General features: G+C 26.8%; 3 protein-coding genes across 4 annotated transcripts; 2 read left to right on the top strand and 1 right to left on the bottom strand.

Annotated features, from left to right (window-relative positions):
- The first annotated feature begins 95 nt into the window (after positions 1–95).
- LOC122858590 (peroxiredoxin 1) lies at positions 96–1,991 on the top strand. Of its 2 annotated transcripts, none has more exons than XM_044161567.1 (4): positions 96–278; positions 916–1,072; positions 1,173–1,481; positions 1,560–1,991. In XM_044161567.1, exons 2-4 carry the CDS (start codon positions 942–944, stop codon positions 1,702–1,704), a joined length of 585 nt encoding a protein of 194 aa, XP_044017502.1. In that variant the 5' UTR covers positions 96–278; positions 916–941; the 3' UTR covers positions 1,705–1,991. The 2 variants fall into 2 exon arrangements, with proteins under 2 accessions (XP_044017502.1, XP_044017501.1); XM_044161566.1 differs by having other exon boundaries at positions 97–281.
- A 1,193-nt stretch (positions 1,992–3,184) lies between these two features.
- Positions 3,185–10,402, top strand: LOC122858561 (bromodomain-containing protein DDB_G0280777). Its single transcript, XM_044161508.1, has 8 exons — positions 3,185–4,324; positions 4,682–4,836; positions 4,902–5,075; positions 5,515–5,998; positions 6,065–6,854; positions 6,918–7,153; positions 7,234–7,806; positions 7,876–10,402. The coding sequence occupies exons 1-8, from the start codon at positions 3,274–3,276 to the stop codon at positions 9,495–9,497; spliced, it is 5,085 nt and encodes a 1,694-aa protein (XP_044017443.1). The 5' UTR covers positions 3,185–3,273; the 3' UTR covers positions 9,498–10,402.
- Positions 10,403–14,003: 3,601 nt separating this feature from the next.
- On the bottom strand, positions 14,004–15,134 carry LOC122858583 (protein atonal-like). The gene has a single exon (XM_044161554.1). The coding sequence runs from the start codon at positions 14,967–14,969 to the stop codon at positions 14,031–14,033; it is 939 nt and encodes a 312-aa protein (XP_044017489.1). The 5' UTR covers positions 14,970–15,134; the 3' UTR covers positions 14,004–14,030.
- Positions 15,135–15,433: the final 299 nt, after the last annotated feature.

Here is a 15,433-nt window from a genome sequence, read left to right as displayed (position 1 = left end):
TTTTTTTGATGTTTTTTATGTGTGCGTGTAGATGTGACCAATATAGCTATACATTTTTACAGCAAATAACCGGTTTTTTTTTTTTTTTTATATAGGTATACGTGAGAACTGGTACATATCTGTACACTTGTATTACAATTATTATTATCATCATCATCATCATCATTATTATATAAAGCTTCAAAGCAACAACCCAACAACCACACCAACCAAAGTCTCAACCGGCATTTTGGAATATCATCGTTGTAACGACACAACGTCTCTCTAAACAATCACAACAAGTAAGTCCTAATTATAATTAATTAACAACAATAACATAATTTATTTATTATAAAATTATTACAAATGTCTATTGTCTTTGACATAAATAAATTCATAATAATTTTTCCAATTTATTATATGGTTTTTAACTCGTCATATTGGAGCTGTCGGTTTTTTTTTTTTCTTTTCGACAATGATTTATTGGCATATCAAAAATGATAATTTTTTTTTTTAAATATGTCTTTTCACAGAAACATATTGGTAATTTTAGTTTTTACATTTCATCAAATTGTGTTATGTAACAAAGCCATTTACATAGATATATATTTTTTTTTATAATTCCTTTGTTGAAATAATTGATGGAGAAAAAATGGCTTCTGGGCATTTTGGCATTCTAAGTTTAGTGATGCATATATTATCGTCGTACGTGACTTGATAATTTTTTTATTTGATTATAATCATCATTATGATTAATATCAGTAAAATGTAATGTAATTGGATGATGAAATATTTTTATATAATATATATTCTTTTTTTTTTTTTTTTTACTTATTATTCATTGATTTTCATTTACAAAAAATTTATTCAATATTATCATCATTATTATTGTAATTTATGCCTTGTCATTATCTTAATTATAAATAATTTTTTTAGATAATTAAAAAAAAAAAAACGACAAGATGGTTCTTGCACTCACAAAACCAGCACCTGAATTCAAAGGTACTGCTGTTGTCAAAGGACAATTCAAGGACATTTCATTGGCTGATTACAAAGGAAAATATGTTATTCTATTTTTCTATCCATTGGACTTGTAAGATATTTACTTATTTTTTATATAATTATTTTAAGTTTATGAATTATTTATGGTATTTAAATTATGATTATTATTTTTTTTTTTAAATTTATTCTAGTACCTTTGTCTGTCCAACTGAAATCATTGCATTCTCTGATCGTGCTGATGAATTTCGCAAAATTGGCTGTGAATTAATAGCAGCATCATGTGATTCTCACTTTTCTCATCTTGCATGGATCAACCAACCACGTAAACAAGGTGGTCTTGGTGATATGGACATTCCACTTCTTGCTGATAAAAGCTGCAAAATTGCACGTGATTATGGTGTACTTGATGAAGAATCTGGTATTCCATTCCGTGGTCTCTTCATCATTGACAGAGAACAAAAATTAAGACAAATTACTGTCAATGATTTGCCTGTTGGACGGTAATTGTTTTTTTTTTTTTTTCTTTAATTAATATTTATTTTTACTCTTATTCTTATTATTTTGTTTCTTAATTTTAGATCTGTTGATGAGGCACTCCGTCTTGTTCAAGCATTCCAATTCACAGATGAACATGGTGAAGTTTGTCCAGCTGGATGGAAACCAGGCCAAAAATCCATGAAAGCTGATCCAATTGGTTCCCAAGAATATTTCAAAAGTACTTAAATCACAAGATTCCACCGAATTTATCTATTAAATATAAGTGAGGTGTTTTTTTTTCTTTTTTTTTCTTTTTTTCAATTACATAATAATTATTTTTTCATAAAATTCAATTTTCAATTTTCTACTTGTAGTTGTTATGAATTGAATAATAATCAATAAAAAAACAATAATAACTTTCAATCAATTGTATCTTGATTATTTATTTTACAATAATATTATGTAGGTATATCGTATATAAATTATTTTTTTTTTCTTTAAACAAATAACTTGAGTGAATGTGTGAGGCTAGATGATGATGATGATGATTTTATCAAAATTAGAAAAAAAATTGCTTTGATATTTTCACCAGAATTTGGAAAAATAATTGTATTATTTATTATAATTTTTTTTCAATTATTATCAACATAATAAATAATAATAATATTAATGGCATTGTTGAGCACTCATCTCTTTCATTCACACACCAAGTTCATAATTGTTTACAAATGTCCATTGATGTTGCTGACATTATATTAATATTTTTAAATAATAATATTGTCAAAATGCCAACAATTTTTATTTTAAATTATACTCAATTTTTTCATAAAGTGTAATAATTTAAATATTTTATTTTTCTTATTTGAAAAAATTTAAAAATAATTGACTTTTGTTTTGAATTATTTGATTGATTGATCGTTAAGTTGAAAGATAAACGATTGTATCCAGAAATAAAATTTAGTTTATCCAATATCAGTGAGATAATTTAAATTATTTATTTATTATTAATAATAAATAGAACACATTTAACTAAACTTTCATGGTAAAATTATTTGCATCCGGTCTTTTAATAGGTAAGAAAAACACAAATGTTTTATATATATAAATTTAAAAAAAGAATTAAATAACTCTGTTTGCACATGTTTTTCCATTTATATCGAGATGAAAAGAAATAATAATATTAAATATAAACAAAATCTCGATAATGCTTAACATATATCGCACTCGTGTATTTTAATCCACCACTAAAATTGATACCAAACAAAAATCTATTATTAACTGCATGAATTTACATTTTAAATATTTTCCAAACCGGGCTTGTTGTATTTGCACTTTACCAATAATTCCAAATCCCACAAATTATATATCCAATAAAAAAATTAATTAATTAATCAATTAATAATAGGAAAAAATCATTTATTTATTTATTTAAAATTAAAAAACTTTGTTGATATATGTATACAGTAGTTGAAAGAAAAAAAAATAGTATAAATACTGATTCGATTGTAAAAAGTAAAGAAAAAAAAATTAAAAAAAAAAAAAACTTCTCTTCCGTGTGTTTCTATTTTGAACAAGACGTTATATTATGCGAGAGACGAAAGAGAGTCTTTGATAAAAAAAAAAAATAAAAAATTGTAGCGCATGCCCACATGTCTACATCTCTATTCATGTCTTTTGCAATGTTACACTTTGAGAAAGATCAAATCTCTTTAGTGTACTTTTGTAATCCAATTGAACAACTCAAAAATCGAGTGGGATTTTTCATTTCTTTAGTAAGGTAGTTTATTATAAATTTAAAAACAAAAAAAAAAAAATATGAATTGCCAAAGTGAAAAAACTAAACGAATAATTAGAAGAAAAAAAACAAGATACAATTTTGAATCAAGTGATTTACCACCAGCACCACCAGCACCACCAGCATCACCTTCACCATCATCATCGTCATCATTATTATTATCACCAAATAAAAAATTAAAAATAAATAAAAAATCAACAAATATTGATAAAGATATATCTGAAAATGTTGAAAATGCATTTGAACGTTTATCAAAGCTATATGCTCTTGTTGAAGAAATTATTGAAATACGTGATAAAAATTCAAAATTATTTAAACGTGTACGTGAACTTGAACGAACAAAAGCATCACGTAAAGCAAATTATGAATTAGAAAAAAGTATTACAAATGGCCAAGATATTTATTTACCAGATGAAGATGTTGGCTTTGCTGAATCATTACTTGGTGCAATGTTATCATCATTTGACGATGATGATAATAATAATAATAATAATAATAATAATCATCATCATCAGTCATCACGATGGCGCGATAATCAAATAATTAATAATCATGTATCACCATCATCACCATCATCACCATCAACAATAGCAACACCAACAACACCAACAGCAACATCATCACTACGTAAACGTAATTTTAATAATTCATCGTCGATTGATCAACGTCGTGTATCTTGTCCAATTGTTGTTGGGCAAGATAATAAATTATCATTTAACCGTCGCAATTCAATTGGTAAAATTGGAAAAAATAATTATTTATCAACAATAAAAAGACCATCACTTGTGTTTGGTCAGCCAAAAATATCAAAGTGGACAAAAGTCAAGGCAGCTTTTAAATGGGAAAAAGCTGTTTGCAACCACAACAACAACAACAACAACAATTGTGAATTATTAAATAATCCAACAATTGATAATAGTAATAATAGTAATAATAATAATTCATTGAGATATTTAAAAATACCATTAGATAATAATGGTGCCAGTGTTGTTTTGAGTGAAATATCAACACCGGTAACACCAGTTGGCACAATGTCATCATCATCATCTTCAATTGACGATGTATTTCACAGTGAGTATATAGTTTATTGATATTTTATTTATTTACTTTGAAAAAATAAAAAATTTATATTATTCGGCGGATGTATATGATAATGAATATTTATAAATAAATAATATGTAGTATAGTCGATGAATTGAATAGGCCATGTGTTGTTGTAACTGCTCGTAACAATTTCATTGCACCATATATATAGTTTCAGTCATCATTAATGGCTCTCAGTTATTTTTGTGGCTTTTACAAAATTTATATTAATTTAGGTAATAATGTATTTTTAAATTTAAACCAGTACAAAATCTATTATTAATTTTTCATCTATCATCTATCATCATTATTATTATTATCATTTAAAAAAAAAAAAAAAAAAAGGATCACATCGTACGTGTCATAGTCAAACGAGGCGAGTTACTCGACATGATGATGACATTGAAGAAAAATCCGATTCAGATCCATCAAGAAGAAGTCGTTCATTGGATGGTGAAACATCAGCACCAATTCATGATGATCAAGCATCCATCAACAAGGTCATATATTATTTGTTTTTGTGGAAAAATAAAATAATCGATTAATAATTTGATAATCATTTTAGGATGTTAATAAAATTGAATACAAAAGTCACAAAACACCTTGGAGTAAAATGAAAGACATAATGCAACTTAGACGTGATAGTTTGGGACGACAAATAAATAGTAGAAATTCAAGACATCATGATGATAATCATTCGACATCTAGTTTAGATTCTACAGATATTCTTCGAACTGATGTAAGTTTTAATTTTAATTTTCATTAACTAATAAGAATATTTTTTTATTGAGGAGGTCGTCATCCTCTCAATCGCACGACCATGCTTACCAAAAAGTTAAACCAGCAGCAGCAGCAGCAGACAGTGTGTTGTATCTTAGCCCACTTTAATAATATTTAAAAATAGTATGTGTGTGTATTTGCTGCTTCACATTTATGTATAATATATATTAAAACGAAAAAAGATCTCATATGTCTTAATCGCTGAAAAAAAAAAAAAAAATGAAGCTGCTTAAAAAAAACTGAACATAAAGTAATGAATTATTATTATTTTTAAATTATGTATTATTGTTAAATACTCAATGAGCTTACAAGACACCTGGTACTGCCAGTATTATTATTTCAGCAACAAGTATTTTTTTTTTGTTTTGTTAATTTATTTAATATTTTTTATTAAACAGCTTGATGATAGACAGCCACGTCTAAGAGTAACATCTGAGCCATCCCAATTGTCAATTAATTATAAAAAATATGGAACAAAACAAAAATTGCAAGTTGGTGATTTAACAACGAGAAGATTAACGCCAATGCTTACAATAACAGTACCATCGAGTGAAGAATTAAGAACATTGTCATCACCAGAATTAATAACACCACCATCAACACCAACACCAAATTTACAACAGCAACAACATCAACAACAACGACGAGAACCAGATTCACCAATACAATCTGTGAGTAGATATGCATTGGGTAGATCAAAAACATCACAGGGTGTACATGATGATTATAAACGTCAACATTCATCAAAAGGTGATTCTCTGGGATCATCACCAAAAACGCAAAGAAGAAATTCAAAATGGAATAAAGTTAAACGTGCTTTTTTAACTGGTCCAACATCAGTGCCAACAAGTCCAAGTCGTATATCATCATATTTCTTTGATGGTTAGTTGTTTTTTAATTTAATTTTATATATTTAAATATTTATTTATTTATTTATATTTTTTAAAGATGGTGATGTAACTGCAAGCTGCTATAGTGCAAGTGCTAGTGCTGAAGATTTGGACAATGATGCATCAACAAATAATCCAGCAGCACAAGCTGAAATTCAACGTAATTATCGTCTTTTACATGATAAACTTGGTGCTGAATTTTATCGTAAACTTGCTGAATGGGAAAAATTAAAAGCCATTAAAGATTTACGATCAGTAAATCGTGAACGTGAAACACGTATTTTATGTGAAGAAAGATTAACACCAGAATTTAAAAAAAAACTTGAAGAGTGGAAACGAATGAGCAAAGGTTCAATGACCAATGAATCAAGATCAGTTAGTAAACGAAGAATAACTGATTGGCAATTGTGGCGTTCATCACCAAAAACAGATTCACATAAAATTGACAATACCATTGGATCATCTGGTTTATCTGATGATTTTATTAAAAAAATGGAAGAATGGAAAAAAATTAAATCAACTTCTGTCAGACGTCATGAAGATTTTGAAAATAAATATCATCATCATCATTTGGCTGTTGTTGCTGCTGCTGCTGATGATGATGAAAAAGAAAAAATTAAAAAACAAGAAAAACAAGATAAACATGAAGATGGTGATGAAGATAATGACGATAGTGATGATGATGATGATAATGACGACGACAACGACGACGATGAAGAAGAATCATATTCATTTGAAAATAAAAATAAATACATTAACAAATTTGAAGGCTGGAAGGGACTTGAAGATGAAGAATTTAAAAGTCTTGATAAAATTATTGGAGCAATGGAAAATGAAAGGCAAACAAGGTAAATATTTTATAATAAAAAAATAATTAAATTTTATTTATTTAATCTTTTTTTTTATCAAAGATTATCCAAGCTTCATCGTGTTGTTGGCTCAGCACCAGAAAAAACTCAAGAGATTCTTGTTCATACATCAACTGGTTACTATCGTTTTGAGGGAATATCTAAAACATTTACAAGAAAATTATACGAATGGGAAAAAAGCCAAGGTATAACACCAGAACTTTCGACATTTCGTTTATTGGATCCACTTCGTTATGGTATATCATCTGATCCTCGAAAACCATCAGTCAATTTTACAAGTTTGTTTAATTTTATTATTTAAATATTATTTATAAATAAATAAATAAATAAATTATTAATATTAAATTTTAATTTAAAGGTAATAAACAAGTTATCCGAACAACAACATCAACTCCAATTAGATCAAAGTCTGTTGGATGTTTACTTGCTGCTGAATCATGGAGAACAAAAATTGATAAACCAGTTGTTAATAATAATCACAACAATAAAGGTCATCAATGGAGTTTATCACTCAATGACATTGACAGACATATTGAGCCAGTATTTCAATATGAAGAAGATACACTTGATGATGCTGGTTTGGATGACTTGGAACATGAGCCAGAAGCTATGATTGTTGATATTGAAGATGTCATTGAGGAAACAGCAAGTCCATTGACTAAATTACAGCCACATCAAACACCAGTTTATAGTGTTGCAAGTAGTGAAACAACAAGTATTGCAATACCACTTGGTACTGTAACGTCAATACATGAATCATCACCAGCTGGTATTCTTATTGAACCTGATGAAATTCATACAATTACAATAAACAACAACAATAATGATGATGATGATGAGTCAACAGATAGTTCATTAAGATTTGCTATTGCCCAATCTGATCCAATTTTTGATGATGATGATGATGATAATGATGATAAATTTACAAGTGGTAAGATTATTAATATAAATATATTTTTTTTATTTTAAAATTTAATTTTTTTGTCAATGCTTTAATTAGATGCTGAAAATACAAAAGCGGATGTTGAAAAAAATAATATTTCAGTTAATGAGAGTAATAATAATAATAATATTGAAACGGAAGACAAACAAGACCAAGAGAAAGAGGATATGGAAAAAACAATAATAACTGTTGCTGGACGTCAACATGGTCGCTTAAAAAATAATTTAAAAACAAGACGACTAACTGATACACAAATTTGGTATGATAAATCATCATTCAATAGTAATAATAAAATACAAAATGAGCAATTAAATGATCAAGATGTTGGCAAATACATACATGGAGCTAATATTGAAAGAATAATATTAAATAAAGATACACTTAATAAAATTGTTGTACCAACGAGTTTAGGAACACTTGATATGTCAATAACATCAAATACACCATCGTCATCATCAAAAATAAATAATGATGATGATAATTCATTAGAAAGTATTAAAAAAACAACAAAAGAACCAAAAAATGTATTTGTTAAAACAAAAAGAATTGTTTTTTCACCATTTAAACGTGATAATAAAATTAAAAATAGTAATAATATTAATAGTAATAATAATGATAATAATGATAATGATGATAATGAAAAAATAATAATAAATAAATCAAGTGAATTTAAAAATTCATTACAAAGATCAAAACGTATGACAATTGATATACCAAAATCACCAATATTATCAAGAAAAGAATATAAAAATTTACCATCATATTTGCCAAAAGAAACATCACCAGGTATTCGTATGATGATTAAAAAATATAATGAAAAAATTGAAGGTAGTATGCCTGGTTCTGGTACAAGTAGTGGAAGTGCATCACCAATTTGGCGATCACCAGTTACCCAAAGAAGAATAAAAACAAGAATGGAAAAATATCAAGAGGAAGTTAGAAAAGCCATTGCTGGACCATCATCGTCATCATCATCTTCATCATATCGTTTTGAGTTTAATAATAATAATAATAATGAAAAAATATCAAAAAGTGCAACAATTGATTTTTCAAAAAATTATAAAAATGATGATTCTGATGGTGTGTTACGAAGTGAAACAATGCCAGAAATTATTAAAATTGATTATGAAAAAAAAAAAAATAATTCAACAATGGCATCATCGAGGACACTTAAAATTCAAAAAGCTAAACAAGATTTTTTTCAACGAGAACAAAAGAAAATTCAAGAGTTAAATTCAAGAAAAATTGTTGATAATTATGATGATAATGATGATGATGATAGAGAAATGAAAAATTTAACAAAAGCAGATTTAATAAAATCAGCAAGTGTTGGAATGATTAATATTGAATCAAATGCATTTGAAAGACTTCAATTATCTCCAGCTGTATCAACATTGTCAAATCGTGGCTATGATTCATTGCCAAGATCATCCGAACAATTTAATCAGCAACAACAATCTAATAAAGAATCACGATTTCATCAATTAACAAGTAAATTTAAAAAAGCTAAATTAAAAAAATCAAGAGTCAAAGAAAGCTCAAGTATGTCAACTGTATCGATGCTTTGTCGACAAAGTTTATTGGTTGATATTGCAAGTGAAGGATCAAAAAGTTGTCCCACAACACCATCACCAAGTGCATCATCAAGTCATTACGAATATTCAACAAATACTCATTAAATGTATTATTTATTTATTTATTTATATAAATTATAAAAAACAAAAGTTATTATTTATTTATTTTTTTTAATTAATAAAAATTTAAATATACAGCATACACTGCAGGGTTTATTTTTAATTTAAAATTGAAATAACAAGTGTTTATTTTATTTTATTTGAAAAAATATAATTGATAAGTGGTTAAATTAACAGGGGAATACATTGAGTGCGCGTGTGTCTTTTGAGTCATGAAACGCGTGCCAAACAATAAAAACATAAAAAAGAAAAGGGCTATGCGCCTAAATGAATCTAAATCTCGTTTCCCATTCACTCTTCCAGATATAAATTGATTAATTGTCAATAATAGGAGTAATATAATTATTTTTACAATATTAAATTGCATAAATAAAAATTTAAAAATACAAAAAACCCAATAAACCTATAGCCCAATAAACCTAATAGCCAGTGGTATGTCTGAATAAAACAGTGTATTGGTTTGAAAAAAAAATAATTCAGTAGTCAGTTAGAATAATGGCAATAGCATTACGCCATATTTAATAGGATAATAATAAAAAATATATATATTAATTTTTTATTGTTTATATGTATAGGATATCCACTTTCAATGATGTATATCCGCACCACACACACAGGTAGGCAGGTTGTATTATCGTTTGGTAAAATATGTGCACGGAAGTGCGGAAGGACTCGTCTTCGTATTGTATTGTTATGTATATGGTAAAAAATAACAAAAAAATAAAAGGGATAAGAGACATCAATAGACTTCCCGTCAGACCACCCTGGATGGATGGATGCAAGAAGTGAATCCTTTTTTGGTTTTCCACATCTACGTGACATTTACGATATAATAATGATAATAATAAATTATATATATATTTTCCAATATTAATGTATATTAATAAATATCATAATTTATGCCCACATGAAAATTCCGTGCAGGTTTATTAATTATAGGTAATAGGTATGAGTTAAAATTTTTAAAATATACTTAAATACTTGTACTCGCGTAAATATTATAATAAATGAGAAAAAAAAAAAAAAAAAAATGTCAGAGGTATTAAAATAAAACTTGAGTATCTAAAAACTTTTAAGTATTTTTTTTTCTCTCTCCTTTTAAAGACTGGACATTGTTTGATGGCAATCGGTAACTCACTGTGTGTGTGAGAATATAAGATTACTTTTTTTTTTTTTTTTTTTTTTTTTCTCCACTCTGGATTAGAAGAATAATGAATGGCATAAAAAATTCTAATATACAAGTGTGATGGCAAAAAGATATGAGATTGTATATGCGTGGGCATAAATATTTTTCACAGCAATTAATTTATTATTGGGTGTTTGGGTGTTGTTACGCCAGACGACCAAATAAACTTGAAATATTTTTAACGTTCAACACAACAAGTGGAGAAGATGATAAAGAAACCGCCAAACAATTTTAGATGCTACTGCAGTGGCCACTTGTTCTTGTCTTGATCTTTATTTAAATTGGCCAAAACCAAACTACATACAAATATACAATGTATTATTTTTACTATTTTCAAAACATTTGTTTTTTTTTTTTTTTTTCATTTTTGGCTTTTAAAAAAATACATGAGAATAATGTTATCTAAAGTGAAACATCACAGGCAATAAATACAATAATTCGTTGACAATTTGTCGCTTTGGCATTCATTTTGATATATAAATATAAATATATCCACCTGTTGTATAGTGTTGTTGCAGTATTGCAGTTATTATGCATTTTGGCAATAATTATAAACACACAGATGAGTAAAATAAATTTTAAAAAATCATTATATGATGGTTATAGACATGTTTTGTACTCAAGACACAGTATAAGGTGTTTGCTGCTGCAACATCAAAAGATCAAAGAAACAAAATAACGACAAAATAAAATTAGCTACTTCTGAGGAGGTAATGGACCCGTCGAACAAGATAATAATCATCAAGATCCTATATGTATACTTTTTAAAAAATATCTATATATATATACAAGACATTTACATCGTCAAATTAACTTTAGCGCATACATAGCTTTATGGATTGTTATATAATATCTATAATATATAACAATGTAAAAACAAAGAAAAAAAATATAATAATTTATATTCTTTGAGCCAACTTGAATATATATTTTATTTTTGATTTAATATTATTCTTTGTTGTTGTGTTGTTGTGTATAGATGACATATCCAAAAGATAAAAGCATAAACACGTATGTCAATTGTCTGTCCTATTTGTGTCCCACATATTTATGAGTTTGTTTTTTATTATAGATTTTTTTTTTTTTTTTCAACCCACCATCGAAAGTCGAAACATGCCTATAAGCCGGAAGTTTAAATAACACACACAATAAAATTGCAAATATTATTAAAAAAAAAAAAAAAAAAAACTCTATTTTTGAGTCGATATATTTTGAAAAATATATCATATACAACAGTGGAGAAATGAAATGAAAATAATAAAAAAAAAAGTTAAGGGGTACATAATATCGGTTAATCGTTGTTCAATGTCCTGCTGTGAACGTGAGATATTTCACCTTGGAACACACACGTTGACACACCACACTACATTGGATTTTTTATTTTTTATATTTTCTGATAAAGAAAATGCATAATAGAAAAAATAAAAAATAATAAAAAATAGCCACGTGAATATATGTATATGCTGTAAAATTGGATGAGGGTCTTATTGATGTAATATTTAACAATAACACTGCACTATGCACTGTATACGCAGGGTAGCTATGTCGATATATATTTTATATACAAATTATATTATAATATTGCATGGCCTATTAAGTGATTCACCCTCGGGGGTTGTTGTATAGCTGCGTATAAAAAATGCTCGTCGGTTGATCGCATCACCACCATCATCATCCTGGTTACAAGGGCTTTTCTTTTTTCTTTTTTTTTTTATTGTTCAAACTGTTTTTCTTTATAAAATTTAATCGTGGCTTTTTATATATTCGTTGTGAAAATTAAATGGCCCACAGCAGGCTTTTGAAAAAATGTGTAACAAATTAATTATTAATGAAAATTGATCAATTAAATTTATGAATAAAAAAATATTTTAATTTTTACTTTAGTTATAAATATTATACAATATATGATAATTTATTTTGCTATGCGTTATACAATAACAATATATGTAAAATATATATTGTGTGCGGACTCATTAACAAAGGTGTAATATTATGTGTAACCATCCAGATTTCTAGTGCCAGTGCACTATATTGTAATATAGTATATGATTATTTTATTATTTTTTTTAAAAAATCCATGTAGTTCTATAGATCCATTTACAAGGTGCACCGTGAAGTGTAAAATCATTTAAGCATGGACTTCATGAATTTGAATTGGCGTCATTTTTCTTGCTGATGAACATTTAACATTGTATAAGATATATATAGGTATATATATAATGCACAAAGTGTCCTACAAAAATGTATTATTATTTACAGTATATAGTGAACAAAATAATATGTGCGGGTGCATGACTAACGTTTCCCGATTTTAATAGCAACAATAATCATCATTGCCACCGAGGAACTCGTAACTTTCAACGTAATGAGTTTCTATTATTTTTTTTTTTTTGTTTTTCTTTTAATATACATTTTCTTTATTTTATTTTATTTTTTATCTGTTGGATGTGTTGATGAACGAGTTTTTAAGTATAAAAACAAATTATTTTTTTATATTTATGTGTCCTAGATTTAAAAAAATCATAAATTATATAAAAATTCATTTAATTTTAATTGAGCCATTACCTGAAAAAAAATATATATTTCTTGACAGTTATTTTATTCAATATATATATTGAAATAAAATATCAATATTTTCATAATAATATACCTTTCACAATATTATATTGTAAGAGTATATACAGATAATCCTTAAATTGACGCATTATTTTTTATTAACACGTTGAAATAAAAAAAATCATTGAATGTGTTGATTATAGTTTATAATGAAGGAAAAAAAAAAAAAAAATGAATTATGGGGCATCCTAGCTGGTATACTATATACACATGCGGTGATAATGAATGAATGAGGATAGTCTTCATCTCAAATTGCAATTTTGTAACCAAGCACCAGACACTGGTAAAGACGATGCTGGCTCTCATAAGACCACCGATGACGATGAACATGATGACAAACCAACCAACCATATTTTTTTATTTTTTTTTTTAAATCAACAAGAACAGGCATTAGACAAAAAAAGGTGAAAATTAAATTAATTAACAATACATGAAATTTTAAGGATAAAATATATTTATTTACTTATTTTTTACAATGGTATAAAAATATATATATATATATATACTGCGATCAGTCTCTCGAAATGAAATATCATTTATTTATTTTTTTTTAATTAATAATAAATTTTTTGATGATTTTAATTTAATTTTTTTTTTTTTCATAAATATATATTTAAAAAAAATAATGCTTAATTAATTATTATTATTTACAATTATTTACATAATTTATACATAGGTATATAGTTTTCTCTGATGATGATGATGATGATGATGATTTATTGAAGTAAATCGTAGAGTGCAGTGATATAAGATTGTGCCATTTGAAGTGTTTCATATTTTGATAATTGTCTGTCATTACCAAGTGATGGAAGATATGTTCTCAGTCTGTCAAAGGCTTTATTTAAATTTTGCATTCTTCTTCGTTCTCTGGCATTTGCAGCAAGTCTTCTTTTTCTAACAACTGTTGAACTGACATATTTACCACCACCACCACCTCCTCGTCTTTTTGAATTTTCATCAATATCACTTGTTTCACCATCATTAACAGCATCTTCACCACCACCAACATCATCATCGTCATCATCACCACCACTTTCCATATTTTCTGAATATGTACTTGAATTACTACCAATACTTGTACGTGATGATGTTGATGATAATGATAATAGCTTATTTTCATTATTTCCATTATTTCCATTATCATTATTTATACCAACAAAATTTATATGTTTTTTTAATAATAATTCATTTTCATTGGTATCATCAATGCATTCATGAGAATTTCTTCTTTTTCTTTTTAATGCTTGTTGATGTTGTTGATGTGGTTGTTGTTGTTGATGTTGATGATTATTGTTGTTGTTGTATTTTTGATGATTATTATTCATGTTAATATTTATATTTATGTTATTAATGTCACCAATATCAGATGATACTGTTGTTGATGGACTTACTGATCTTAAACTTGCTGGTGGACTTGGTGTATGCCAACCATCACTATTATTATCATATAATGTTGTCATACAATGTTGTATTTGTGTTGTATTATTATTGTTATTATTGATATTATTTAATACTGAACTAACTGGTGGTAACAATACATTTTTGTCTTTTAAATATGTATAGTCTGGTAATTGTAAATATGTTGGTGATGTTAAAATATTTTCTTCTTGTGGTGGATACATGTAACCATAACGAAACATTTCTTGAAGTTCCATTTTATGTATTATTATTCACAATGATGCTTATTTTTAATTTACACAACACTTGTATAAAAAAAAAAAAAAAACACTCACAATATATATTTATTATTTAAAAAACACAAAATATTTATATAATGTTATATATATATATAAAAGTAAGCAAAGAGAGAGCAGTGTTGTTTCTCGAATGAGACTCGAGATGATTCTGAGTTTGGTACCAAAGGGCCCAGGGATTTATGTGTTCGGACAAACGAATCAACCCTCTTGAAGCACGTGCCTTATAACCAATGAGAAAAAAGTATTTTAAATCCCCCACTATTTATATTTTTTAATATATATTGTGAATACGGGGGCCGTCCAAAGAATTACTATATATATACTATATATGTGTGTGCAACAGGTGGTTTGGTTCCAGTAAAAGAACAAGAACAAGAATAAGAACAACATGATGATGAAGAAGAAGAAGAGTCTCGTGACGG

This window comes from Aphidius gifuensis, linkage group LG6, assembly GCF_014905175.1.
Source record: "Aphidius gifuensis isolate YNYX2018 linkage group LG6, ASM1490517v1, whole genome shotgun sequence".
Lineage (NCBI taxonomy): Eukaryota > Metazoa > Arthropoda > Insecta > Hymenoptera > Braconidae > Aphidius > Aphidius gifuensis.
The sequence above is the reverse complement of the archived record's forward strand: the minus strand, read 5'-3'. Positions and strand labels throughout refer to the sequence as shown.

Excerpts from the sequence above, each read along its gene's own strand:
- LOC122858590 (XM_044161567.1), top strand. The coding sequence starts at position 942 with ATGGTTCTTGCACTCACAAAACCAGCACCTGAATTCAAAGGTACTGCT. Across the intron at positions 1,073-1,172 it reads TTTTTCTATCCATTGGACTT|TACCTTTGTCTGTCCAACTG; the intron begins GTAAGATATTTA and ends AATTTATTCTAG. Across the intron at positions 1,482-1,559 it reads AATGATTTGCCTGTTGGACG|ATCTGTTGATGAGGCACTCC; the intron begins GTAATTGTTTTT and ends TCTTAATTTTAG.
- LOC122858583 (XM_044161554.1), bottom strand. The coding sequence starts at position 14,969 with ATGGAACTTCAAGAAATGTTTCGTTATGGTTACATGTATCCACCACAA.
- LOC122858561 (XM_044161508.1), top strand. The coding sequence starts at position 3,274 with ATGAATTGCCAAAGTGAAAAAACTAAACGAATAATTAGAAGAAAAAAA. Across the intron at positions 4,837-4,901 it reads ATCAAGCATCCATCAACAAG|GATGTTAATAAAATTGAATA; the intron begins GTCATATATTAT and ends TAATCATTTTAG. Across the intron at positions 5,076-5,514 it reads CAGATATTCTTCGAACTGAT|CTTGATGATAGACAGCCACG; the intron begins GTAAGTTTTAAT and ends TTTATTAAACAG.